Below are 27,219 nucleotides of genomic sequence, written 5' to 3'. Positions count from 1 at the left end.
AAAAAAGTTGAAAACTTTACCTTCAGCGAACGACAAACGGTGGGCGATGCGGTCGGACGACGGACGACGGTGGTGGAGGGGAGAGCACGGAGAGAGGAGAGCTTAAGGAGAGCAAGAGAGATCATGGAAAGAAGAGGAGAGGGGGAAATAAGGATTTCGCGTGGTTTCGCATGAAGAGACGTTGATTTGATATTGATTGAATGCAGGAGTATTAGCGACGTATTTTTTCTTTGCTAATAATATTATTAGCGATGAAAATTAATTTTCATAGTTAATAATTTTAAAAAAAATTATAAAAAAAAATTTTACGATGAAAAAAATTTCGTCGTTAAAAATTTCATCGCTAAAAACATTATTAGCGACGAAAAAATAATTTTCCTCACTAATAATTCTCATCAAAAAAAAATTTCTCCCATTTTTCAGCTAAAAAATTTCTTTCCTACCAAAAAAATTATTTACGTTGAAAAAAAAATTCATTGTTAAGTTATTAGCAACGAAAAAATAATTTTCATCGCTAATAATTTCTATCAAAAAAAATTATCCTCATTTTTTAAAAAAATTATTTGCGATGAAAATGAAATATTTCATCATTAATTATCTTATTAGCAATGAAAAATATTTTTTATCGCTAATAATTTCTGTCAAAAAATAAAAAAATTATTTGTGATGAAAAAAATTCATCGTCAATAATGTTATTAGTAACGAAAATTAAAATTTTATCGTCAATAATTCTATCAAAAAATAAAAAATTTTCACTAAAAAATTTTTCCTTAAAAAATTTTGTAAAAAAAATTATTTGTGATGAAAACTAAATTATAGTGGTTAATAATCTTATTAGCAATATAAATATAGTTTTCGTCAAAAATAATTTCTGTAAAAAAAATTTTCAATATTAATTTCATAAAAATTTAATTTTAAATTTTTCTCACTAAGAAAATTTTCAATCCAAAAAATTTAACAATAAAAAATGACAGTAAAAAAAATATTCATGATGAAAAATAAAATATTAATAAAAAAATATATAAATAGATAATTTATAATTTTTTCTTCAAAAAAAATTATGTACATAAAAAAATTACGTAATCATGTACCATCGGATGAAAATCATTTTTCTACTGATACATTATAAATGTTAACTAACAATCAAACATAATTTATAATTAAAAAAATCTAACTAATTAGATTTACTTTTTTGATGGTAACACTGCTATGTGTTGATCAAAAGGTTTGAATGGATATCTGAACTCAAATTTAATCTGCGAGCAGCTAAAACTCTTGAGATCTGACGCAAAAAGAGTATAGTAGAAAGGATAATACCAGCTCAAGGTATGTCAATCTTAGGATAAATCTTGAACTGAATAGCAATAATAAGAGTTCAACTAGTTAGAGAGTATCTGTGACAAACAATCATCGTATACTAATTAAGACCATGAATGTACTCTAGAAAAATAATACTGAAAGACCCAGCAAAGGCCTTCCGCATACAGTTTAGAAGTATATAATACAATTTAGTCCATCGAACAGTTGATAAAGTTTTGTTCTTTATATAATTGGAAGTTGATAATATTTTGTTCTTTATAAAGATCAAGTACTATGTGAATAAATTTTTTGTAGATCATGTTTTAACGAATAAAGATTCAGTATTATCTCCTTTCTATATTTTTGGGCAGATACAAGGCATTTGTACTTTATGACCTTTGGTCAGTCCATAGAACCAATAACCTATGCAAAATTAAGCAATGAGACAGATTCTGATAAACTTAGAGACAAAAAATATTATCGCAAATAATGATCAACTTTTGATTTTTTTTATTGCAAATAATAGACTATTTACGATGAAAAATATATCTTCGTCGCAAATACTAAGTTATTTATGATGTAATATTTTCATCGTAAATAATCTATAATTTTTATATTTTTTAAATTTTTTATTTTTTTAAAAAATATTGACTACGAAAATATTTTTGTCATAAATAATTGACTATTTACGATGGAAAAAATTTTTTGTTGCTAATAATCTGTAGTTCTTGAATTCTTAAAATTTTTTAATTTTTTTCATCTATTAGCGATGAAAAATTTTTATCATAAATAATTAGGTATTTACGATGAAAAGTCACTATCCATCATAAAAATTTAATTATTTATGATATAATATTTTTATCTTAAATAATCTATAATTTTTAAATTTTTTTTATTTTTTTAAATATTAACGATCAAAATTTTTCATCATAAATAGTAGAGTATTTGCGACGAAAAATGACTTTTCATCGCAAATACTTAAGTATTTGCAATGTAACATTTTCGTCGCTAATAATCTGTAGTTTTTAAATTTTTAAAATTTTTTAATTCTTTTCATATATGAGCAATGAAAAATTTTTCTCATAAATAATTAGATATTTATGATGAAAAATTATTATCTGTCGCTAATACATATTTACGATGTAATATTTTAATCATAAAAAATTTATAATTTTTAAATTTTTTAAATTTTTTTATTTTTTTTCAAATATTAGCAGTGATAATTTTTCATCGTAAATACTAGAGTATTGACGATAAAAAATTACTTTGCATTGCTAATACTCAAGTATTTACGACGTAATATTTTCATCACTAATAATCTATAATTTTTGAATTTTTAAAATTTTTTAATATTTTTTATCTATTAGCGATGAAAATATTTCATCATAAATACTTGCATATTAGCGACGCAAAGTCATTTTTCATCGTAAATACTCTACTATTTATGATGTAATATTTTAATCATGAATAATTTATAATTTTTAAATTTTTAAAATTTTTTATTTTTTTTTGAAATATTAGCGATAAAAAGTTTTTATCGTAAATAGTTGAGTATTTGTGATGAAAAATGACTTTCTATCATAAATACTCAAGTATTTGTAACGTAAAATTTTTATCGCTAATAATCTGTAATTTTTAAATTTTTAATATGTTTCAATTTTTTTCATGTATTAGCGATGAAAGATTTTTATCATAAATAATTAGATATTTATAATAAAAAATTATTTTTTATCATCAATACTCAAGTATTTATGACATAATATTTTTATCATAAATAATCTATAATTTTTAAAATTTTAAAATTTTTATTTTTTAAATATTAGTGATGAAAAATTTTCATCGTAAATAATATGGTATTTATGATGAAAGTTTAGTTTTCATCATCAATACTCCATTTTTTATGACATAATATTTTCATCACAAATAATCTGTAATTTTTAAATTTTTAAAAAAATTTTGAAATATTAGTGACGAAAATTTTTTATCGTAATTAACAAGTATTTGTGATAAAAAATAAGTTTTCATCGTAAATATTTATATTATTTATGATGAAACTATTTTCATCATGAATATTTGAAAATATAAAATTAAAATAAATATTATTTTATTTACGATGATTATTTTTGTCATAAATAATAAATATTTATAATAAAAAAAATTTTATCATAAATATGGAGCTATTGACGATGAAAAATAATTTTTATCATAAATATTTTATTATTAACAATGACTTTAATTTTTATCGTAAACTTCAGCTTCGACTCAATCGCGTCAAGTATGGTCGGGCCATCGGGGTGTGCAATCCAGAATAATGAATTCCAGTCAGAGATACCCAACTGTTGGAATGCCTCCTCCAAGCTTTTCTCGATGTTCTTGGAGATAATGGTGGGGACTTGGTTGAGGAGGTGGAAGGTTAGGCCTACTTCTCTGAGGTGCCCTTCAATGGCCCCCTCACTGTCTGGCAATATCAGCTGCACTGTCGAAGCCATTTCAAAGAGCGGCCTCTCAACACCTTGCATTGGATCTGCTCCGACGATAAGTGCCACTGCACCGTCAGCGAAGAGAGCTTGGCCTACGAGATTATCGAAGTGAATGTCGTCAGTGCCTCGGAAGGTAACGGCAGTGATCTCGGAGCATATGACAAGCACACGAGCACCCTTGTTGTTCTCGGCGAGGTCCTTGGCAATGCGGAGTACGGTCCCTCCAGCAAAGCAGCCCTGGTGGTAGAGCATGACTCGCTTGACGGATGGGTTGAGACCGAGGAGTCTGATAAGCTGGTAGTTGGCCCCAGGCATGTCGACGCCACTGGTGGCGCAGACAACGAGGTGGGTGATGTTGGACTCATGGTGGCCCCACTCCTTGATGGCCTTCATGGTGGCTTCCTTCCCTAGCTTCAGCATCTCCTCCACCTGGATGTCCTGCCAGGCATCCAGAGAGGACGCCATGTAGGCGCACATGTTCGGGTTCTGCTCGAGGACATCTTCGGTGAGGTACATGTACAGCTTCTTGATCATAGATTTCTCACCTTCAAAACGATGCAACAGATTAACTAGCATCAAGAAACGGGAGACTCGTGTAATATCTTTTATTCATTAATTTAGATAATAATAATAATATCGATCGTTTTGTTCCTCATCAAGGAGCACATAGGGGTTAGTTTAAGAGAGAGAATCGAAGTCTTGTCGTAGCTTGGATGATGCCAAGCACTAACGGGAAGATGAAGAAATACTGGAATTATGACAGATAATCTGGAATAGCCTGAGAGGGTATGGATATGAATGCATGCATGATTTGGATACAAATGTATTATATACGAACAGCTCCCTCCAGATTCCCTTCTTTTTTTTGATTTTTCTTTTGAGAAGAAAGATGGGAACTAGGGAAGGCTCCGGCTCCCTCCATATCATGCATGCATTCTAAGCAGGAGTGCTGGGATAGGCGAACATCCCCGAGTACTGGTTTTATGTATTATAAGCAAAAATATATGAGGAAGCAAGGCATGCAAAAATTAAGCTCTTACATATGCGCTTGAACTTCTCTTTCAGCTCGAGCTTGTGCTCATTTTTGGTGATTCGAAAGTAGAAGTCGGGGTAGGTGCTCTGGTCGACGGCATGAGGAGGGTTGGCAGTTTCGATGGCCATGATCGTGGCCGAGCCGTTGGCCCTCTGTGCCTTGCGAATGGACTGGATGCTGGCCATTCTAAGTGGAAGGGAGATGGAGAGATGGGCAGCTGTTACTGAAGGTTTAATTGTTTAGGGAAGAAGACCAAGGAGTGAGGAGCGTCATGCCCTTGGCTCCCATACATATACCCCTTTGGGTGGAATTATAAAATGAGGAGTGGATGGCAACAGTCTTTGCTGGGCATTGTCTGGCCACGACTCATCCTGTCCCAGCTACCATAAAGGTAGCCTGTGCCATCCACCAACCTCCAGGGACATCATCCGTGGGACCATGGTATACTTGGCCAATGGGTATGACCACTGTGTCGTCCATTTCTGCCGCCTCAGCCAATTCACATTTCCCCTCTCTTTCTCCAAATCTCCACCCCAGCCCAAACCCTGAACACCCTCCCTCCGCCTCCCCTACCACTGTTTCCGCCGTTGCCCTGTTAGTAAATAAACTTAATTGTACTATTATTAGTGTTGAAAGTCTAAGAGTTTTGGGAGTCTAAGAGTCATATAGAAACTCTCATTATCTAGAAGATACATGAATAATTATGAGTTAATAATCTCGGAATATGAATGTGATCTTTGGAAAAAAATGTTATAAATACTTATTTAGTGATGTATTGTGTCTAGTAAGTTTTCCTAGTGACTATAAATATCTATGGGGTCATTTTGTAATGCAACAATGAGCATTTGAACCTCTGAGTACCTTCAAAAAATTATAATATTATTTTATTCTGAGCCCATCATTCTTCTATTGACAACTTCAAAGTGGTATCAGAGCTATAATATCCATCAAAACTCTCCTCCAATCCTCTTTTTCTCGCCTCACCAAAATAAACTATGAAAATTGGTACTTGCAAATGAAGGCTCTACTTGGGTCTCAAGATCTTTGGGATCTAGCAGAAGAAAGCTATCAAGAGCCAAGAGAAGGAGAGGCTCTCACCAATCAACAAAGGGAGTCTTGAAAGAGGGATAAGAAAGCTTTATATTTCATCTATCAATCTATAGATGAATCAGTCTTCGAGAAGATCATGGCAGCAACCACTTCAAAGCAAGCATGGAAGATTTTTCAAAATTCTTATAAGGGAGTAGAGAAGGTGAAGAAAGTTCGCCTCCAAACTCTTCGAGGTAAATTTGAAGCCCTATAAATAAAAGAATCCGAATGTATTTCAGATTATTTCATAAGAGTCTTAGTCGTTGTCAATCAATTGAGGAGGAACGGTGAAACTATAGATGACACCAGAGTAATAGAGAAAATTCTATGCTCATTGGATGTCAAATTTGATTATATTGTAGTTGCCATCGAGGAGTTAAAGGATTTGAAAGAGATGACTATAGACGAGCTTATGGGTTTCTTACAAGCTCATAAAGAAAGATTCAATAAGAGGAGGCAAGAGCCTTTGGAGTAAGTTCTTCAATAAGAGGAGGCAAGAGCCTTTGGAGTAAGTTCTTCAATCCAAGATTTTTTTGAAGGAGAACAAAGAAGACTCCAAAAATGAAAAGAGTCAAAGAGGTTCAGGATGAGGCCGTGGCCAATGGAGAGGCTGTGGATACGGTCGACAATGTGGAGGCCATAATAACAAAGAGGAGTTAAGCCAAAGTTCAAAAAGGAGGACGTGGACAAGGAGGCTCATCTAGAGGCAGAAGGTATGATAATTTCAGAGTTCGTTGTTTTAATTGCAACAAACTTGATCATTATGCTTCAGCTTGTTGGTATAATGATACTAACCAAGTTGAAGAGAAAGCTCATTAAGCAAAAAAGAAAAACGAAGATGGTGATGAAGTCTTATCGCTTGCTTGCAAAGAAGATGACACCGATGAGCAAAATATGTGATTTTTGGACACCGGTGTAAGTAATCATATGTGTGGCTATAAGAACATGTTCATGGAGTTGGACGAATCGGTGAATAGACATGTGTCTTTTGGTGACTCCTCCAAAGTAGACATGAAGGTCAAAGGTAAAATTCTTATTCAATTAAAAGATGGAAGTCATAAATTTATCTCTAATGTTTATTACATACCAGAGATGAAGAATAATATTTTGAGTTTGGGGCAACTTTTGAAGAAAGGATATGATGTGCATATGAAAAATAGAAGTCTATTTTTGAGAGATCAAAAGAATAATTTGATAGTCCATGTTTAAATGACAAAAAATAGAATGTTCATGCTTAACATCAAACATGTTGATACTAAATATTTGAATGCAAGTGTGAAGGATTGCTTATGACTTTGGGACTTGAGGTTTGATCATCTTCACTTTGGTGGCCTTAAGCAACTATCAAGCAAGAAGATGGTGAAGGGATTACCACATATTGACTCTCTAGAATAATTTTGTGAATGGTGTGTTCTTAGTAAGCAATCAAGAAAGAATTTTTTCAAAGAAGCTTCCTATCACACAAAGAAGCCACTTGAACTCATCCACACCGATATAAGTAGGCCAATTTCTCTAATATCTTTTGGAGAGCATCATTATTTTCTAACCTTTATTGATGATTTTAGCAAAAAAATTTCGGCATATTTTTTGAAGGAGAAGTCTGAAGTATTTTTCATATTCAAGAAGTTCAAAGCTATGGTGAAAAAAGAATGTGGCTACTACATCAAGGCCTTGCAATCCGATCATGGAGGCAAATTCACATCCAAAGAGTTCGAACATTTTTGTAAGGAGCATGGCATTCGACGACTCTTGACGACACCCTATTCCCCCCAATAAAATGGAGTGACGGAGAGAAAGAATCAGACCATTTTTGATATGATTCGAAGTATGTTAAAGACGAAGGTCATACCGAAAGAATTTTGGGTGGAGACCGTAAATTGTGCGGTCTACTTGCTCAATAGATGTCCTATCAAGAGCCTAAAGGACATAACTCCATAAGAAGTGTGGAGTGGAAGATAACCTAGTATCTCACACTTGAAGATTTTCGGGAGTATCGTCTATGCTCATACCCCAGACCAAAGAAGAATGAAACTTGAAGACAAGAGTAAAAAGTTTATCTTTATTGGGTATGATGCTCGATCTAAAGCTTACAAGCTCTTTGATCTAAAAACTAAAAAGATTCATATTAGTAGAGATGTGGAGTTTCATGAAGATGGTATGTGGAGTTGGCAATCAAATAAAGAGCTATTTTATGAAGAGAAGAAAGAAGAAGAGAAAGAATCAAAGGTGCACTTTAAAGTTTTTTCACCATCTTCATCTTCACATTCTAGAGTATCACCTCTTTTGGATGATAGTCTAATGCAAAGAAAGATAAAGAGTTTGCAAGAGCTATATCAGATAATAAATGAACTTAATCTTGTTTGTCTTTTGGCTAACAATGAAAATATTTCTTTTGAAGAAACAATACAAGATAAGATTTGGAAAGCCGCCATGGATGAGGAGATCAAAGCAATAGAGAAAAATGATACATAGAAACTTACTACTCTCCCCAAAGGCCAAAAATCCATAGATGTTAAATGGGTTTACAAGAAGAAGAAGAATGCTTAAGGATATATAGAGAAGTACAAAGCAAGATTGGTAGCCAAAGACTACAAGCAACAAGCCGGTATCGACTATGAAGAAGTGTTCACCCCGATTACTCACATAGAAACTATAAGATTACTCATCTCTATTGTAGCATAATTTAAATGGCCAATTCTTCAAATGGATGTCAAATTAGCTTTTTTGAATGAAATTTTAGAAGAAGAAGTCTATGTGAATCAACCTGGAGGGTATGTGAAGAAGGGTCATGAAGAAAAGGTCTTAAAGTTGAAGAAGATACTTTATAGCTGGAAACAAGCACCTAGAGCATGAAATAGTAGAATTGATGCATACTTCAAAGCTAATGACTTCATGCAATGTCCGTATGAGCATGCCTGTGAAGAAGAAGAATGAAGATGTATTGTTTGTTTCTTTGTATGTAGATGATCTTATTTTTACAGGAAGCAACCATCAAATTTTTGAAGAATTTAAACAAGCTATGATCCTAGAGTTTGAGATGACAGATTTGGGGCTTATGTCATATTTTCTCGGCTTAGAGGTCAAGCAAAACAATGAAGGCATCTTTATCTCTCAAGAAGCATATGCAAAGGAGATTCTTAAGAGGTTTAAGATGGAAGATTATAAGCCAATAAGCACTCCTATTGATTGTGGAGTCAAACTATCAAAATTTGAAGAAGATAAGGTGATGGATCCTACTCTTTATAAAAGCTTAGTTGGAAGCTTAAGATATCTCTCATGCACAAGACCGAACATTCTATATGGAGTTGGCTTATTAAGTGATTTTATGAAGGAACCAAAATCTACACATTAGAAGGCTGCAAAAAGATTTCTTCGTTACATCAAGGTACTATAACTCATGGATTAATGCATTCTCCTTATGATTTTCGGCTTCTTGATTATTCGGATAGTGATTGGGGAGGAGATTCGGATGATAGAAAGAGTACAATCGGATTTATTTTCTACTTGGGTAATATGGCATTCACTTGGCTTTCTAAGAAGCAAGCTATTGTGACTTTTTCTACTTGTGAGGCGGAATATGTTGCGGCATCTTCATGTATTTGCCATGCTATATAGCTTAGAAGATTGTTACAAGATATCTATTTCTTTCAAATTGATGCTACTAAGATATATATGGATAGTAAGTCGGTAATGGCATTAGCAAAAAATCCTATCCATTATGAAAGGAGTAAGCATATCGACATTCATTTTCATTTCATACGGAAGCATATAAAAAAGAAGAATGTGGAGTTAACTTATACGAAGACTCATGATCAAGTTGTTGATATCTTCACCAAGCCACTTGCAGCAAATCATTTTCACAAGCTCAAGAACTTACTTGGCATGAAGGATGGAATACAGTTAAATTTAAGGGGGGTGTTAATAAATAAACTTAATTGTACTATTATTAGTGTTGAAAGTCTAAGGGTTTTGGGAGTCTAAGAGTCATATAGAAACTCCTATTATCTAGAAGATGCATGAGTAATTATGAGTTAATCTCCGAATATGGATGTCACCCTTGGGAAAAAGTGTTATAAATGCTTATTTAGTGATGTATTGTGTCTAGTAAGTTTTTCTAGTGGCTATAAATATCCATGGGGTCATTTTATAATGCAACAATGAGCATTTGAGCCTCTAAGTACCTTCAAAAAATTATAATATTATTTTATTCTGAACCTATCATTCTTCCATTGACAACTTCATGCCCACCACCATCCTGACACTCCTGCCCCCACCTCTCTCGACGGTGGGCGGTGTCTTTGCTTATGCATCCGTTGTTTTACTCAAATTTCGTGGATCTTTTTGGTGGAGAGGATGCTGTTGTCCTTAGTGTGGATCTCATGGGCGAGCATGAGGTAGACATCCGGGTGCATGTTCTAGAGTTTTGTGATGGCCATGAGGATCTAGGTCTGGAGAGCGATGAAGTGTCCAAGGACATCTTTGGTGGAGGGGACATCTTTTTGATGGCAGCAGAAGCAGAGGGAAGGAAGGCGAGGAGGGTGCCGCGGAAGGTGGTGAACCAATGGGAACATTAGGGGGCGAGGTTGAAGAAATTGGTGGTGAGTGAGACCATCTGAGGGAGGAGGGCTTGGGCACGGGGGAACGAGGGAAGGAGGGAGAAGAGGGCGGAGGAGGTGGTCGCTTCGGTGGCGAGGTGGTGGTGGCAGCAGAGGCGATGCCATTTGGGAGAGCAAGAGATGGAAGAAGGGAGGTGGAGGACGCCGGTAAATCCACTCGAGATCAAACAGGGTGCGGGGCCAAGGGCTCACGGGTGGACGCTGACGTCATATGGTGGGGGTGGGGGGAGGGTGGGGTGTGGGAGTGCCCAGAGGGGCACTGGAGTTGGAGAATTATTATTATATTGACTAATAATCTTCACCCATAATAATATTTTTAATATATGAATATATTCATTTATAAATATTAATTATTAATAAATAATAATAATTGTGATCAAGGGTTCATGGCTCAATATGTGGGGTATTATCCATTTGGGCATATGAACTAATAATCTTCATCGATAATAATATTTTTAATATATGAATATATTTATTTATAAATATTAATTATTAATAAATAATAATTATTACGATCAAGAGTTCATGGCTTAGCATGTGAGGTATTGTCCGCTCTGACATTTGGCTTACAGCCTTGGAAATGTATGGACCATTTAGGACCTCATGATTTTATCCTTCAAAAGACACGTCACTTGAGAAGAATGATCCCTTCTTATATAAGCTAGAGTCTTTCTTGACTCACAACTAAAGTGAAACTAATGATGCCCTCCTTTTTATATCACAATAATAATAAATATTCATTAGTTATCAATAAATTTGATAGAGGATTCATTAATACTTAATATATTTATTTATATATCAAAATAAATTAAAATTTATTTATAATATGAAAGATTTTTTCTAATATATATAATAATTTTTTAAAAAAATTATTGATTCATGTAAATATACCTTAATATTTGAAATAACAAATATTAATAGTAGGCCATAAATGAATAACAAATAGATTGAGGAGAAATACTATTAGTTGAATTATTTATTTAAAAATATTGTTGAGAATTTAACAATATTTCTATAAAAAATTCTCTCTAACCCAACATAATAATCTTCTTTTTGATGACATTTTTTAGAATAATTTTTTCACCAAACATGCTAAATTTTCTTTTTTTGCAATTATTTTTTAAATAAATAATTTTCAAGAATCCTTAGATTATTCTTTAATTTGACAAAATCCAACTAAACAAACCCAAAGTATCTTTTCTTAACGTCCCCCACCCCATCATCCTTGACCCTGTGAGGGAAAAGAAGACTTCATCATAGATGGTTGGTATCATAATGTAATTAGAAGTGAATATCTTGTCACTTGCTTCTGTAAATTTTTTTGTTTGTGCATCTGTTGGAATTTGCTACTATAAGAATATGCATATATTATAGGAAGATCAATTGGTTTCATAAAGTGAAAATAGTGAATTGGTTCCTTGGCAACAGTTTGTTAATTAGTGCTCGGGCTAGTAGTTTTGTACTATTCTAATAAATTTCTAATGAAATGAGGCTGATCCAAAAGGACCTCTAGATTTGATGTTATCTATGTTAGCCACTATAAATAGGATTAGACAAGATTCAGATGCAAGATCCACTATTTCGGAAAGATCAGTTATAAATTAAATATTTAGAAGTTATAATTTGATCACACAATATTTAATTGAGATAATTTTTTTTCAAAATCCGATAATTTTTTAATACCTATGACATGATGCCACACTTTTTAGAGATGGCGCCCCTGCGATCAAGTTTGAACTCCATTATTTAAGATCTAAAATGGGTCAATCAAATCGAAGATTTTCTTTTTTGGCAAGATTTTGATTGGACTTATTTTTTAACTCGAGAAAAATCATCAGTCGAAATAATAAAAGATATAGTTGATATAGAAATCGAGTTCTATTTTTTAAAAAAATTTATTTTTTTAAATTTATTTTTTTTGGGCATGTCTATTTTTAGAAAGAGATTACTATCTGAAATAGAAAGAAGAATCCGATCCAAATTGTACAAGAACAGATCTTATTATAATAAACAAAGAATGTGTAACTTTATTTTGGATCATAAATAAAAAAAAAAAAAGATGTAAAGCTTAGTTTCATAATTTTTTTATTTTTTTTATTTTTTTTATTAGAGATTCGAATTGCACAAATTGAAGGAAATCTTTATTTTTTCATTATCAAATTAGAGGTGCAAGCTCTGGATTTCTCTAACACATATCTAATTTTTGAGTTTTCCATGATTTAGGGATTGTTTGTAGGGCATCTAAGTTTGCTACATTGGCCAAAAATTGGCCAAAAGTTTGTATATGATCATTCGGAAGGATCAAGAAATATTGTTGCCAGAGATGGTACCCATGCACTACCAAAATTAGAAAAATAATAGGAAAACTAGCACATCGCCGGCTTAGCAAATTAATAGATATAATTTGCGGAACTAGGGGTACCTCAACTCCGACATGCACTGCATTGATTCGATTTTGAGCAAAGGCTCCTGTCATGATGAACCCTGCGATGTATTGGTGATGAGTCAAATCAGTCTCCTCCTCGCTATCCTAAGACCGGTATTCTCTTACGAAACAGAAAGAGCTTCTTCTCGGCATCCAGATGTGAAAGCTTCCTCCGGGGCGACGCTTTCTGATCTGTTGTTCTCCTTCAGTCTAAGTTCTTACAATGTTGCCGATAGTGTTCACTGAACGTGCCAAGCTGCCACTTTTACCATGCGGAAACATTAAAATATTATCAAAAGAAAAGATGACTTTTCACTTATCCAAAGTATTAAAATAAATGACGAACATACCTCCAGGAAGAACTAATATAATAGAACGGTAAGCCTACTGCACGGTCCAAAGAGGCAACCAACTTTCACCTCCATGACACTCTCAGATTGAAATATGTTGGCTTTGTACCGTTCTTGATTTTGTCATTTATATGCATTAGAGTAACTCCTTATACACCGCGTTCAGCAAGAACTAATATAATAGAACGGTAAGCCTGCTGCGCAGTCCAAAGAGGCAACCAACTTTCACCTCCGCGACGCTCTCAGATTGAAATATGTTAGCTTTGTACCATCCTCGATTATGTCATTTATATATATTAGAGTAATTTGTTATACATCACATTTGATATAAAAAAAATATTATTTTATTTAATTAAATTATATAATCATTATTTTTTAATACATATTTAATATCTATAAATTTATTTTTTATTTAAAATTTTAAATGATAAAAATATTTTTTTTAAATTATAATATCTCATGACTATATTGTAATATCCTATAGTCAAATTATGACTCCTTACATATAGGATGTTATAAAAAAATATATATTTTTATTATTTAAAAAATTTATAAATTTTTAATAATGAAAATATTTTTTATTTTTATAATTTTTAAAAAAAATTATAATATTTTATATATAAAAAATTATAAAATAATCATAAAATATTATAATTTTTTAAAAAAAATATTTTTATTATTAAAAATTTAAAAAAATTATTAAATATGTATTAGACAATGATGACTATATTTTTTAATACGGTTGAGCGGTGTGTTTCATGTTCATCTTATTGTACGTATGTGATGCATAAAAACTTTCTCATGTGCATTGTGAAGCACGTGTTAATAAATTAATCCAAAAAGTCACCTCGCAAAAATGGAGATGAACTTTTCCTAAAAAGTCATAGTTTGCACCGGTGGCAGCCACCAGCCAAAGAATGATGTGACATACAGTCACGTGGGACTAGTGGGTAGCTAGGAATTGATGTAATACATCAGGTTACATGGTGGTTGGAAGTGATCGCGATAGAGTAGCTTGAATGCAGTGAAATATTAGAATAATTCAAAATTTCTAAATGCATATATACTTAATTTTAAGATGATACTTGCCTCCACTTAAATGTAATGCATACGCAAGCATTGTTTGAATACAAACTTTGATGACATATTGATGTGATATTGGGCTGATTGGGCCGACACTCAGGCCTACGTAATGGTCAAGCCTACCGGTCAGTTCTTTTGCGTTCAGAACCGTTGCAAGACATCAACGGCCAAATTGCTTATTAGCCAAATTCAGCCGGCTAGATTTGATTCGGACGATACTTCTATTTGACTGCGTATTCTGGAGTAATGCTTTTGTATCATTAATTCTAAAGGCTTCAAGCTGCGCCTTTGGCATTTAGGAAGAAAATTTTCTCTGTGGGGTTTTCGGGCCAGCTCTGTGGAATAGTTTGCAAATGCTTGGCCCGGGCCTGGCCCATTTTGTGTCCCCACACGCGTGATAAAGAATTAGGACCGTTCAATTTCTGTGCCTTTTTCTAGGGATCGCAAAAATTGACCGACCTGGTCATAAGCCAATTCAAAACCTAACTTTGTGTCCGATTTGCGTCATGAATTACCTCAATGCAGCTCGCTACCTCTACTTCTTCTTTGCGGCCTCTTTCCCATTTTCCTTACAACCTGACTTTTTAACAACTTCTTTACGTCAGGTCACGCAGACGAAGCTTTACTTCACTACTAGCCATGTAGTTTTTCGGACATCGAGAGTCATCTTAACCTCGCACTTCTTTTTCAGTCTGGAAGTTGAGAATTCCATTCACGATCTTCTAGCTACCTCCATTCCAGGAGCCAATTCAACTTATAGTTGATATCCAAATTTCCAAGAATGTCGATACAAAGTGAATGTAGTTGCATTCAAAAATGAAATGTAGATAACATACTAAAAACGGACATACTGGGAGCAAATACTCTCATTAATAAGATGTTATTTAAGCAAACGGAAAAAGTAGCAGTTATTTAAGACCCGGCAAACGCACCAAACGTCTTCGCGAGCACGTTTGTAGGACCAACATTTTGGATAATTATTTGTTTACTAAGATTAGGGTGGCTTCGTGGTAACTGCCTTCCCATTGGAAGAGATGACTTTCGAGTCGGTACGCCTGTGATCACATGGCGTGATGCGACTCGGTTTCTGTTCCATCCTGAGGTTGTTTTGTCTTAATTTGATTCCTGTAAGGATAAGATTATTTTGCCCGTGTTTTGGTTGGTTCTTTGGTTGCAAGGCTAGGAATTCAGTAGAAGCAAGGGCAGTTTTTCTAAGACAGGATAAATTGTCAACTCTCATAGCATTAAACAACTGCACGGGCCGGGAGTAGGTTCAACTACAATTAATGCATCCAAAATGAAAATGACAGCCTCGAACAAAATACATGTATTGGACTTTCCATGACTTGAACGCCTTTTAGGGCTCAGAAAAATCAGAAGTGAGAGGCAATATGGTGTTTTAATACCTTTCTTGACTCATCCTATATACTTAGTGGCCCTGTCTCCATTGGTCTGATTTGTTGTGTGATCCACAAACTTAAGCTGTTATGATTTCGTATGTGAAGAGTGCCAGAGTTGTTATGGCTAATGGGGGTGTAAAGAAGGCAGGTTCAAACACACCAAGGATAGCGCAAGTTCCGCATTTCAACTTCAGCCATTTTAAGTGGACTCGAGCCGCTCTTTGAACAACTAATCATCTGGAAACCAAAAATTTCTGCATACATATACCTTGAGCTATTGATCTGCATCACAGTTAAAAATATTTTTTTATCTATTATGATGATAATTTATGATATCAAATAACTTTATTTATAAATAAAAATAAAATATTATGATGATAATTTTATTTATATATATTATTTCAAGTTTAATCAAGCAAGTCTATCAAATCCTAATTTGTCTTGCTTAGCAATTAAAAGAGACATATCTGAGCCAAATTTCCCACTAAAACTCAAGCTGCTCATTGAAAAGATAGTTGGTTTGGCAACCCTAATAGCCTACCAGTTAGCTGAGCAATTATATTTGCCATTATATCTTTAATTACTCATTAATCAAATTAATACAATATGCACATATGGATGTTTCAAGTTTAATCACGCAAGTCTATCCAATCCTAAGTTGTCTGGTTTAGCAATTAAACCAGACATATTTGAGCCAAATTTCCAACTGAAACTCAAGCTGCCCATTGAAAAAATAGCTGGTTCGGCAACCCTAGTAGCCTACTAGCCAACTGAGCAATTATATTTGCCATCATATCTTTAACTACTCATTAATCAAATATAATATGCGCATACAAATCATTTATATGATATGACCTATCTCTAAACAAGACTAATCAGGAGCGAATAACATCTGGTCAGTCTCAAGAAGGTATATATAGTAGTATTTTTTATATAGTCTATATAGTTTTATCCACCTGGAAGGGCAAAAGAACCTTCCAAAATTTATAAATTAGAATAGATTTTCTCAGCTTTTCAAAAAGAGCTAATTTTCAAGTAATGGAGATTCTCATCATTCGCACCAATTAGCAAAACTCTAAGCAAGTACACTAAGATACCAAAAGTATATCATAAGGAATTAACCACCATATACTTAATCTTATTACCCTTGTAGATATGGTTTGACATATAGTTTTATGCAATCTTTTATCCTTGCTTTATAAGATGTCTTTCTTGCCCTATCTTTTTCTTCTTCTTCTTTTCCTTTTTTGTTCTTAAACAAAGCAATGGATTTGACTACTAAGGAGCATCTCGCAGTGTTAATTAAATGTTTTGAAAAGGAATCATAGGTTTATGTTCAAGCTAAGGTTTATGCTAATGGTCATGCTTTTCAACTTTGCAACAAAGGATTTTCGGTTGATTCAAGGATGCATCCGAATATATACTAGGACTATAATAATGTAATACCTCACTAAAAAAGCAAACCAGAGGATATTATTTGGATTCTTTGGTATTGTATAAATTTAAAGATCCATTTATTGCATAATTGATGTAGGACAAAACACATGCACACCCACACATGACCAAATATACTCCATTTAAATCCTAACATCCTTGTCCATTTAAGAGTCCACATCCATTCAAGTATACTCATAAGTACTATGAATCTAACTGCAAACACCATGACCCAATGAGCCTGCGCATGCTATAATATCCCTTAATCCATATAGACATATAACGGATCCCACTCTGATACTTTTGTAGCAGCCTAGGACCTTATCAAAAAGGACTAGCCAAATAATATTAGTTAGGTTCTTGGACCCTATACAGGTATCATAGATCTTCATAATGCATAACTTATATTGGACTAAAAACATGCTTGTACTGGTCCTTATGGTGACCTAGATAATTAGAATGAAGTTGGATAATTTTCCCTCCCTCTATCCAAAGAAAAACAAAAACAACTTAATACTAATACTTAAATTGAAGTAAAAAAGTAGTGACGCTGCCATATTCATAAAACAACCACAGCAGAGGCATGTCATGACTACACCCCCACCCCACCCCCCCTTTTTTTTTGGATGATAGACTACCTCAAAATTATAACGGGTTGTTATTTGGCCCACAAATGTCATCAGTTTTGAAACATACTATCGCCCATGTCCTCACAGCAGCCGTTATGATGGCTCCTATCAACAAACGAGAGTGAAATAATGACATATTTTAAATATTTTATATTTTATTTGAAGATTTTGGTATTTTACATCACAAAATATCTTTATTACATCCCAAAATATTTTATTATTAAACAAAAACACCGTTTCAGCAATGGTTATGTATTCTTGGCATTCTGAAAATGGCTGCTGAGCATGGCAGTCAAAAATCCCTGGCTTGACTGGTGATGGAAAAGTTCCTGTAAGCACGCATGTTCGGCAGCAAAAAATGCAATACAACTAATGGTTTCCCTCTAAATTTCCTGATTTATACGTTTCTGATGTAAGCAAAAGTCGCAATTGATTTCAGAAGAAGTGAAATAGAAATACCTCATTTAGTTTAATCGCAAGCACGCGCGTTTAAAGTAGGAATTGACCGCACGAGGAAGAAGAACTTCAGTACAAGGGAGAAATGTTCGTTTACGTTATATAGGAATTGACCACAGGAGGAATTAACTTATATAGGATCATACACCAACATCTCCCACTTCAGTATGCAATTTTTTTTCCTGTGGGCAAACACTTCAATAAATCTCGGAGGAAAATACACTTACTAATTCAGTATTATCACAATCTATCAGGCTTTTTATTTGCCCATTTATTCATTGAATATCTCATACATATATAGTTTTTTAAAATGTTGATTGGTAGAACATTGGATCAAATGAACCGACGGGAAAAAATGTAGCAGGAAAACCCTAGATAGCTATACTTTTGAGAACGACAGTCTCCATAGTGAGCCCTGGACCGAATCCATAGAGCACTCCCCAATCAAGCCCCTCTCCGGTGGTTCCTTTTCCTTCCTCCGCAGACCACTTCCTCATCTCGTCCATTATGAAGAACACACAAGCGCTCGACATATTTCCATACTCACTAAGCACGTGCCGTGTTGCTCGTAGCTTCTCTGGCTTCAGCTTCAATTTCGACTCAAATGCATCAAGTATGGCCGGACCACCAGGGTGCGCAATCCAGAACAAAGAATTCCAGTCGGAGATACCCAACGGCTGGAATGCCTCCTCCAAGCTCTTCTCGATGTTCTTAGAGATAATGGTGGGGACTTGGTTGAGAAGGTGGAAGGTGAGGCCCACTTCCCTAAGGTGCCCTTCAATAGCCCCTTCACTGTCTGGCAATATTAACTGTGCCGCTGAAGCCATTTCAAAGAGTGGCCTCTCAACATCTGGCATTGGATCAGCTCCGACGATGAGTGCCGCCGCACCATCGGCGAAGAGAGCCTGGCCTACGAGATTGTCGAAGTGGATGTCGTCGGTGCCTCGGAAGGTGACGACAGTGATCTCGGAGCATACGACAAGCACACGAGCACCCTTGTTGTTCTCAGCAAGGTCCTTAGCAATGCGGAGCACGGTTCCTCCGGCGAAGCAACCCTGGTGATAGAGCATGACTCGTTTGACAGATGGGTTGAGACCGAGGAGCCTAATGAGCTGGTAGTCTGCTCCAGGCATGTCGACGCCACTAGTGGAGCAAACGACAAGGTGGGTGATGTTGGACTTGGGACGACCCCACTCCTTGAGAGCCTTCACGGCCGCCTCCTTCCCCAGCTTCGGCACCTCCTCCACCAGGATGTCCTGACGGGCATCGAGAGAGGATGCCATGTAGGCGCACATATTTGGGTTCTCCTTGAGAACATCCTCAGTGAGGTACATGTACCGTTTCTTGATCATGGATTTCTCACCTTCAAAATGATGCAACAGATTAACCAGTGTCATGAAATGAGAGACTCATACAATTAATATCTTTTCTTCATTAATTTAGATAATAATAATATTGATCGTTTTGTTTCTCATTAAGAAGCATAGTTAGTTTAATAGAGAAAAAATCTTGTCGTAGCTAGGATGATGTCAATCACTAATGAGAAGATGAAGAGATACTGAGATTATGACAGGGTTAATCTGAAACTGCCCGAGAGAGTATGGATATGTATGCAAGTATGATTTGGATAAAAATGTATTGCGAACAGCTCCCTCTAGATTCTCTTTTTTTTCGTTTTTCTTTTGAGAAGAAAGATGGGAGCTAGGAAGGCTCCGGCTCCCTCCATATCATGGATGCATGCTAAGGAGTGATGAGATGGGCAAACGTCCCTGAGTGCTGCGTTTGTGTACATAATAAGCAAAAATATACGAGGAAGCAAGGCATGCAACAATTATATAAGCTCTTACATATGCGCTTGAACTTCTCTTTCAGCTCGACCTTGTGCTCATTTTTGGTGATTCGGAAGTAGAAGTCGGGGTAGGTGCTCTGGTCGACGGCATGAGGAGGGTTGGCGGTTCCGATGGCCATGATCGTTGCCGGACCATCGGCCCTCTGTGCCTTGCGGATGGATTGGATGCTGGCCATTCTAAGTGGAAGGGAGATGGAGAGATGGGTAGTGATTATTGAAGGTTTAATTGCCTAGGAAAGAAAGCTGAGGAGTGAGGAATGGCATGCCCTTGGCTTCCATATATATAGCCCTCTGGGTGGATCATTATAAAATGAGTGGATGGCAACAGTCTTCGATGGCCGTTGACTGGCCACGGCTCGTCCTGTCCCAGCTACCAAAAAGGTGGCCCGTGCTATCCACCAACCTCTTGAGTTTGTCTTGTTAGGTTGCTCCTTTAGGCAAGGAGTCGCTCTCCCATAAGATCAACTTGTTCTTATCTTCGTCCCTTGGTCAGTCGGAGCCGCTAAGGATCTAGGCTAGATGGATGTAGAACTTTTCTGCGCAACATTTCTGTAGCCTATTTCGATTTAAGCCCCTTTGCTACGAAATCCCAAATCCAGCCAAAGAAACGGTATCCAATCCTTCTTGCGGCTGCTGCTCCTCCGACACGCTCCTCACGCTGGATTTAGTATCTGTTGGATTACGATTGGATGTTTGTAAATGACGTCCGCGTCCCAGTCAGAAAACCCCCAACAACAGCAGCAGATCGATCACCAGCTGCAGCCGGGCGGAAGCGCCACCCCGTCGCCGGTTGCTGCCCCACCGCCGCCCAGCGGGAAGCTCTCCTTTGAGGAGATCTCCAAGTACTTCTCTCTCCCCATCGCGGAGGCCGCATCTAGCCTCGGTACTTCTTTCTTCCTATTTTGCCTCATGATTTCTGTTGCAAGAATTCAATTTTAGGGTGTTTCTTTTTTGGTTTGATGTGTTCGAGCGAAGATCTCTTCTTTTGACGTTGAGAAGCTTGGATTTTTCTCGTGTTGACATGTAGTGTCCTGATCATGTCTTTTTTGTCTTCGAGAAGTTCTTGGATTGGTTTTTCTTGATTCTTTGGCTGACGAAAGATCTAATCTTCTGAGGTGGAGAAACTTGGATTTTTCTTCCATTGGCATGTAATGGCTTGCTTATGTCCTTTTTTTTGTCTTCTAGAATTTCTCAGATCTGTTTTCTTTGTTCTTTGGCGGATCATTAGCTTCAAAATTCCTTCTTGTTGTGGGAGATGGCTTGAGGCATTTCTTGAACTAAAAATTGAAGGTGTACAACTTGATTTCCCCCCTTTTCTTGCTCCATTCTGTTTGCTTTCATTATCATTGTTGTCAGAATGCTTCATTGTTCTTTTGCTGGAGGAAAGCGAAACATTTGTGCTTGGCAATGTTAAAGACGGTTTCTTGTTTCTCTTAGACCCAATTAAATATATGAGATTTCTATTTAAATCATAGGCAAGATTGTTAATGATGATAACTGATTGTAGTGTTCAAGAGCATGTTTTTAATCATACTAGTGAAATGCCACTTTTGTCAAGAGAACATCGTGAAAGGCTGAAAGCATCCTGGTATTCATTAAATGACATGTTAAAGTGCAAATATGATATTGCTATGGATGATATGTATGACTTCAAAGTTACTCACATGGTTCACATCTTAACTGTGACTAAGATCCATTGACCTATTTAGCTTAGTCCTAAGAGTTAAACTTAAGGGCTTGTTTGGTTCGTGGGGAGAATTATTCCTCACTAGAATGTTTTTCCTAGAAAGCTGATTTCTAGGAATATGATGTCTAGGAAAGTGGTTTTGGCATGCTTGATTGACCATTGGAAAGTGGCACATTGCAAAGTGTCTTATATTTGTTTGAGCATCTATGTTCTTAGAAAAGCTATATAAAATACATATTATATCTTTAATAAAAGAAAAAATCTTACCCGATTCTATTCATGGTTTTAAGGGCACGTTTGGTAAAAAAAGGATCCGAATTTTCTGCTTGTGGACATGGGTTTTTCTTTCCTGCGAAATATGAGAAGTTTATACCCATGGGAATGCCACTTTCTAATCTCTCTGTCTCTTTCGAAAACTCCAACCAAACAAGAGGGGTTCCTTCATTTTCTTGTTGACCATATTTTCCCCGTCTCTTCCCATGAACCAAACGAGTCCTAAGAATTTGTTTTCCACCATAGAGATACCAAATCATATTTGCCCCCATTATGTTCTAGGGCATAGGATGCTATTTTAATTTATCTTTTTTCTTTGATTCGAATATCTTTTTTTTTTTAAAGTCTCGTTTATTCTTTTTATTAGATTCTCTATTGTATGGCTTTTCAGTTGGCTGAGAGATAGAAACATATTAAACAAATGAAAATTTTAACCTCATTGCTTCTCGATTAATGCCCAGAAATGAATAGGAAAGAGAAAGGAGGAAAACTAAGCAGAACCATCTTAGAACTATGTAGATTTTGGATTAATCTTTTGTTTCCCTTTTTGAGTGCCTGATTTGATCTACATCATTTTTATTTTGTTTAAAAATTGCTGTTTTCAGGTTTTTTTGTTTTTAATAAGTATGATCCTAATTATTTCAAATGCTCCATCTTTCTTCCTCTCACTTTCTAGGTTCACACTTCGTTCCTGCTCGTGCTTCGTGCAACTCTAGTTGAGACAAGCTTTTGTTATGTTTGAGACTTTTTGAAGGTTTGCTATCCCATCATTTTCAGAACAAAATTGACCACAAATCAATAACTGAAAAAGGAAGGAGGCAATTTTTGGGCTTTGTGGTTTTCATGTGTTGGAAATCAGTTTGAATCTTTTGACATATTGAGGAATGATTTGAATGCATATAAGAGTTGAAAATAGGATTTTTAATATATGTTTTAGATCAGACTAGCTTCATAACATTGATGAATTAACTCAAATTAATAAAGGGGGAGCAGAAGTTGAAGAGGAGACACGTTTATTGCTTTGATGTTTACATAGGAACTCGGGCCACAAATTTTCAATTCTTCTCATTCTATGGTCAGTCAGATGGATAATCAGATGGATTCTCAAGTCATATAGTAGTGTGGAGCCTCAGTTTAATTTTCTAAGCTACCTCACTTAACACTGCCCATTATGATAGCTATATAATTGAAAAACTTAGTCATAGATGTATTTTTGAAAACTTCTGGTATGTGAAGCTGAGGAAGTTATCCCTCAATTACAATTCAGAATTATAGAACCTTCAACTGCAATTCAGAATTGTGTAACACAGCCAATTGTTATTCTTGTTAAACAACCTTAATGACATATCATGCTGACTGTAGAAACATTTGCATAGTCATGAAAAGGCGTAAAAAAAAAATTATAATAAATTACTTAGACTTTTTATGTGATTGAAATTGTTATTTATTGCAGTTCCAATGGTCATGGTTATTGTCGTCTTGATCAATGATATCCACGTTAGATGATTGTTTTAAGGTAGGGAAGGTATACTCAGGGTTAGGCATCTATGATGTGGTACTATAGTATGCCCTTCCAGAAATATGCTGAATTCAAAATAGAAGGACAGATGCTATTAAAAAAAAAAATGGTTCTTTAGGTTACTGCATATCACATTGACCGTATGTAGGTAGAAGAAGCAGAAGTGGAAGGGAGAAGGAGAATGGATTGGTGTGGTAGAGGATGGAGTGAGAGGCAGGGAGGGATAGGAGGAAGTTGGGGGTGGAGGGGAAGGAGATGTGGAAGGCCAGAAGTTGATTGGAAACTGGTCGGATGCTCCTAGATGGAGCCAGAGGTGTGGAAGGCCAAGCAAAATGAGTTTTGCAAGTTTCTGGAAGGGGAAGTGATCCAACTTAAAGTCAGATGGAATTCAAAGAGGGTGCCATTGTTGGATGTAAAAATAAAATAGAGAATAGAAGGAATGGACTCTATTTTGCAACTGAAACTTAATAAGGTCAAAATGCCCCTTCCACTCAAATGTTGTTTGTGAATATCCTAATTTAGAAGAGCAAAAAAACATTCATTAGTTTTTAGTGCCAAATTGAAACGACTGAAATTTGTGGCTACTGGATCAAAAATTTGAATATGCTATTCTGTTAATTGGCCAAATTTCCTTGTCTCTTGAAACTTGCTGGACTTGTTTAGTAGGTAATCAACAATAAGTTGTAGAATTTCTTTGTGCAAATTTCTCTTTCCAAAATGCTGTAATTTAACTGTAGAATCCAAAATGGTGGGAAGGAGACTTGTTGTGTTATGTTAAATGTTGACATCTGTGTCATATATATAATGGAGTTTGAATAATGTGCTTTTTGCAGGTGTTTGTACTAGTGCATTGAAGAGGATATGCCGTGAAAATGGTATTATAAGGTGGCCATATCGTAAGGTCTGTCCAATCCATAAGATGTATTTTATTCATATCCATTACTGCATTATTTCTTGTTTAGGAATACCATCATCTCATACTGATTATGATTTATGGGTTAAAAATACATAGAAATTTTTTAAGTATTTTCTATCTATTATGCTCATATTGTGAAATGGCCTTCTTTTAAAATGATATGTTTTTGTAAATAGCATGAAAATAAACTTTCTTAGTTATAACTTGCTAGCTGGAATCTTTACCTAAGATGCCCTCCTCTCTGAAATCTTGCTTTCTAAGAACTTCCTCTGTTCTTTTCTTTTTCCTTTTCTGAATGCTTTTCTTACCCTCCACACTTGTATGCGCTAATGGTTTAGTAGCTAGATGCTATGTCATATGTGCGCATCATACAAAATTACATATATAGACACCTGCACATGTACATCAATTGATACAACAGTGAGAGAGAGAGAGAGAGAGATGTGCTTTGGGTTGACTTCTATTTGTGATCTGATATGCTTTGGCAAGCTTAACACTTGAATTTTTTTCTACCAATGCTGATTTATCTAACTTTTCCTAGAAGATTTCATTGTACTTTCTATATAAATTAGAGACATTTTTATGCTAAACAAAGTCTAATCCTACGGATTCTGCATGAATACTGCTTCTAATGCAAGGTATATATTGCTTCGAAATAAATGATTTATCATCTAGAAACTTGGAATACTGGATACAAATCATTTCTTCATACCTTCCATCTATAATTTTTATTTCAGTGGATTCCTTTTAACCATTTCAACACCCTGTATAATTCATAATGATATATGCACATAAATGTGTATACATTTGATCATAATGAAATTGGTAAATATTTGAGATCATTGTTAATATCTTGAATGAAATCAGAATCAAAGTGGGATTCAAATCAAGATTAGGGATAAGATCAAAAATCTTGTATATAAAGAATGCCGTACCAAGCCGAACCGTCCGGTACGGGGCATGCCGAACCGTACCGGCGGAGAACCGAGACGGTTCGGGCATGGAAAACGGCACATGCCGATGCTGGGGAAGAAAAGAGAGAAAAAGAGGAAAAGAGAGGGAGAGAAAGAGAGAGGAAGAAAAAGAGGGAGGGTGTCCGTCGATGGGCCGTCAGAGGGCCTCCGATGGGTTGTCGTGGCCGTCGGGTGGCATAAACACCTCCCATAGCTCCGCGACATGAAACAGGGATGATCTGCCCCAGTTTTTCATATTTTTTTAAAAAAATATTTTTTTAAATGAAGCCGGCATGGGGTTTGCCGGCTTTACTTAAGTGATGCCGGCAAATCCAGTGCCGGCTTCATTTAAAAAAAAAGTTTTTAAAAAAAAACGAAAATAGGGGCGGATCGCCCCTGTTTCACACCACGGAGCCGCAGGGGGCGTAAACGCCGCTTGCGGGCCACGGTGGTCCGCCGGAGGCCCTCCGACGGCCCCTCCGGCAAAAGTCCCTCCTTTTTTTTCCCCCTCTCTTTCTCTATTTCTCTCTCTCTCTTTTTCTTCTCTGGTTCGGTCTCGTTTTTCTTCGTCGATTCATCTCGGTTCAGAACGGAACGGAGGCGTGCCGAACCGTACCGCCGGCCGGTCGATCTAGCCACCGATACCAGTTCCACAAACCTTGCTTGTGTAGTTCAGTTCGTGATCATATGACTGGGTACCATCATGCTAAAGATGGACAGATCACCTGTCTCATTATGTTCTTTTAATTTCATTCCACTTCATTGGGGAATGTGATCATTCAAACTGATAAAATAAAAAGAACACTAGCATGAGAAATGTACCATCTGTTCCAACAGAAGGACTCTATTTGCTGTTAGATCAGGTAAAAGGCACATAAGATGTGACAAAGATTTTAATGAAATTGATCCACTAAATCTGAAATTTTAGCTGCTACTTATGAGCATCTTCAGCATGATCTCAAACCAAATTTCAGTTAGATCAAACAACCATTTGCTTGCTTATTAACATAATAGTACAGAAAAGCTTTTCTAAAAAAAGATTCTCGATGATTTCTTGTTCTTTCCTTTATGGTAAATCTTTTTATAGCTCCTACTCAAAAAGTTCTCTTTAGCACACGATAGTCATGTCATCAGCTATCACAGCTCTATTGGTTCTTGAGAGCCTTTTCTGGTGGGGTACAATTTTCATTTTCCCCCCCCTTTTTTTATGGTATTGCAACTTATGAACTTCATGTTCCTTTGTTTCTTGCTGGGAAGACTGTGGAAGATATCAGAAAGGATGCTGAAAGAGAGAGAAATAAAGAGCTAACTGAGTTGCCAAAGATAGCGAACCAAAGAACTGATGTTTCAAAAGTGATGCCTTCAACGTCTGTTGGTTCATCATCAACAACCTAGCGAGCAAAGCTGCCTTACTGTTTTAGTGCAAAAAAACTCTTCATTTTTATTTTTATCTGACAATGTTTAACATAATGCAACATATCTTTTGTCTGTACATGACTGCTTTGTCAAGTTAGTATCTTTTACACATTTCAGTGCTTCTTCCAGTACTTAGAATGATACACCTTACAATGTAGCATACTGGTTCATTTGAAAATTTCCCCATCTGTTAAAATTATCTTTTTCCGAAAATATATGAATCACAAGGAGATCTTTCTCCCGAAACAATAAAGACAACTAAAAGATACTGGCTCTTTTCTTTGTGATATTGATGTTAAATAATTTTTGCAC

At 35.6% G+C, this 27,219-nt stretch overlaps 3 protein-coding genes across 5 annotated transcripts; 1 reads left to right on the top strand and 2 right to left on the bottom strand.

Moving 5' to 3' along the window:
* Positions 1-1,701: 1,701 nt before the first annotated feature.
* On the bottom strand, positions 1,702-4,997 carry LOC140856316 (chalcone synthase-like). The gene is made up of 3 exons (XM_073253424.1): positions 4,820-4,997; positions 3,525-4,324; positions 1,702-1,722 (listed from the first exon to the last, which is right to left on the bottom strand). Exons 1-3 carry the CDS (start codon positions 4,995-4,997, stop codon positions 1,702-1,704), a joined length of 999 nt encoding a protein of 332 aa, XP_073109525.1.
* Positions 4,998-18,531: 13,534 nt separating this feature from the next.
* Positions 18,532-20,395, bottom strand: LOC140856581 (chalcone synthase-like). Its single transcript, XM_073254341.1, has 2 exons — positions 20,142-20,395; positions 18,532-19,657 (listed from the first exon to the last, which is right to left on the bottom strand). The coding sequence occupies exons 1-2, from the start codon at positions 20,317-20,319 to the stop codon at positions 18,666-18,668; spliced, it is 1,170 nt and encodes a 389-aa protein (XP_073110442.1). The 5' UTR covers positions 20,320-20,395; the 3' UTR covers positions 18,532-18,665.
* A 116-nt stretch (positions 20,396-20,511) lies between these two features.
* Positions 20,512-27,018, top strand: LOC140856582 (uncharacterized). Of its 3 annotated transcripts, none has more exons than XR_012139942.1 (4): positions 20,512-21,026; positions 22,780-22,857; positions 24,456-24,523; positions 26,749-27,018. XR_012139942.1 is itself a non-coding variant. In XM_073254343.1 (4 exons), exons 1-4 carry the CDS (start codon positions 20,843-20,845, stop codon positions 26,884-26,886), a joined length of 495 nt encoding a protein of 164 aa, XP_073110444.1. In that variant the 5' UTR covers positions 20,550-20,842; the 3' UTR covers positions 26,887-27,018. The 3 variants fall into 3 exon arrangements, 2 of the variants coding, with proteins under 2 accessions (XP_073110444.1, XP_073110445.1); XM_073254343.1 differs by lacking the exon at positions 22,780-22,857 and adding an exon at positions 21,329-21,433 and having other exon boundaries at positions 20,550-21,026; XM_073254344.1 differs by lacking the exon at positions 22,780-22,857 and having other exon boundaries at positions 20,569-21,026.
* Positions 27,019-27,219: the final 201 nt, after the last annotated feature.

This window comes from Elaeis guineensis, chromosome 3 (genome assembly GCF_000442705.2).
Source record: "Elaeis guineensis isolate ETL-2024a chromosome 3, EG11, whole genome shotgun sequence".
NCBI lineage: Eukaryota > Viridiplantae > Streptophyta > Magnoliopsida > Arecales > Arecaceae > Elaeis > Elaeis guineensis.
This window is presented reverse-complemented; position numbering and strand designations above follow the sequence as displayed.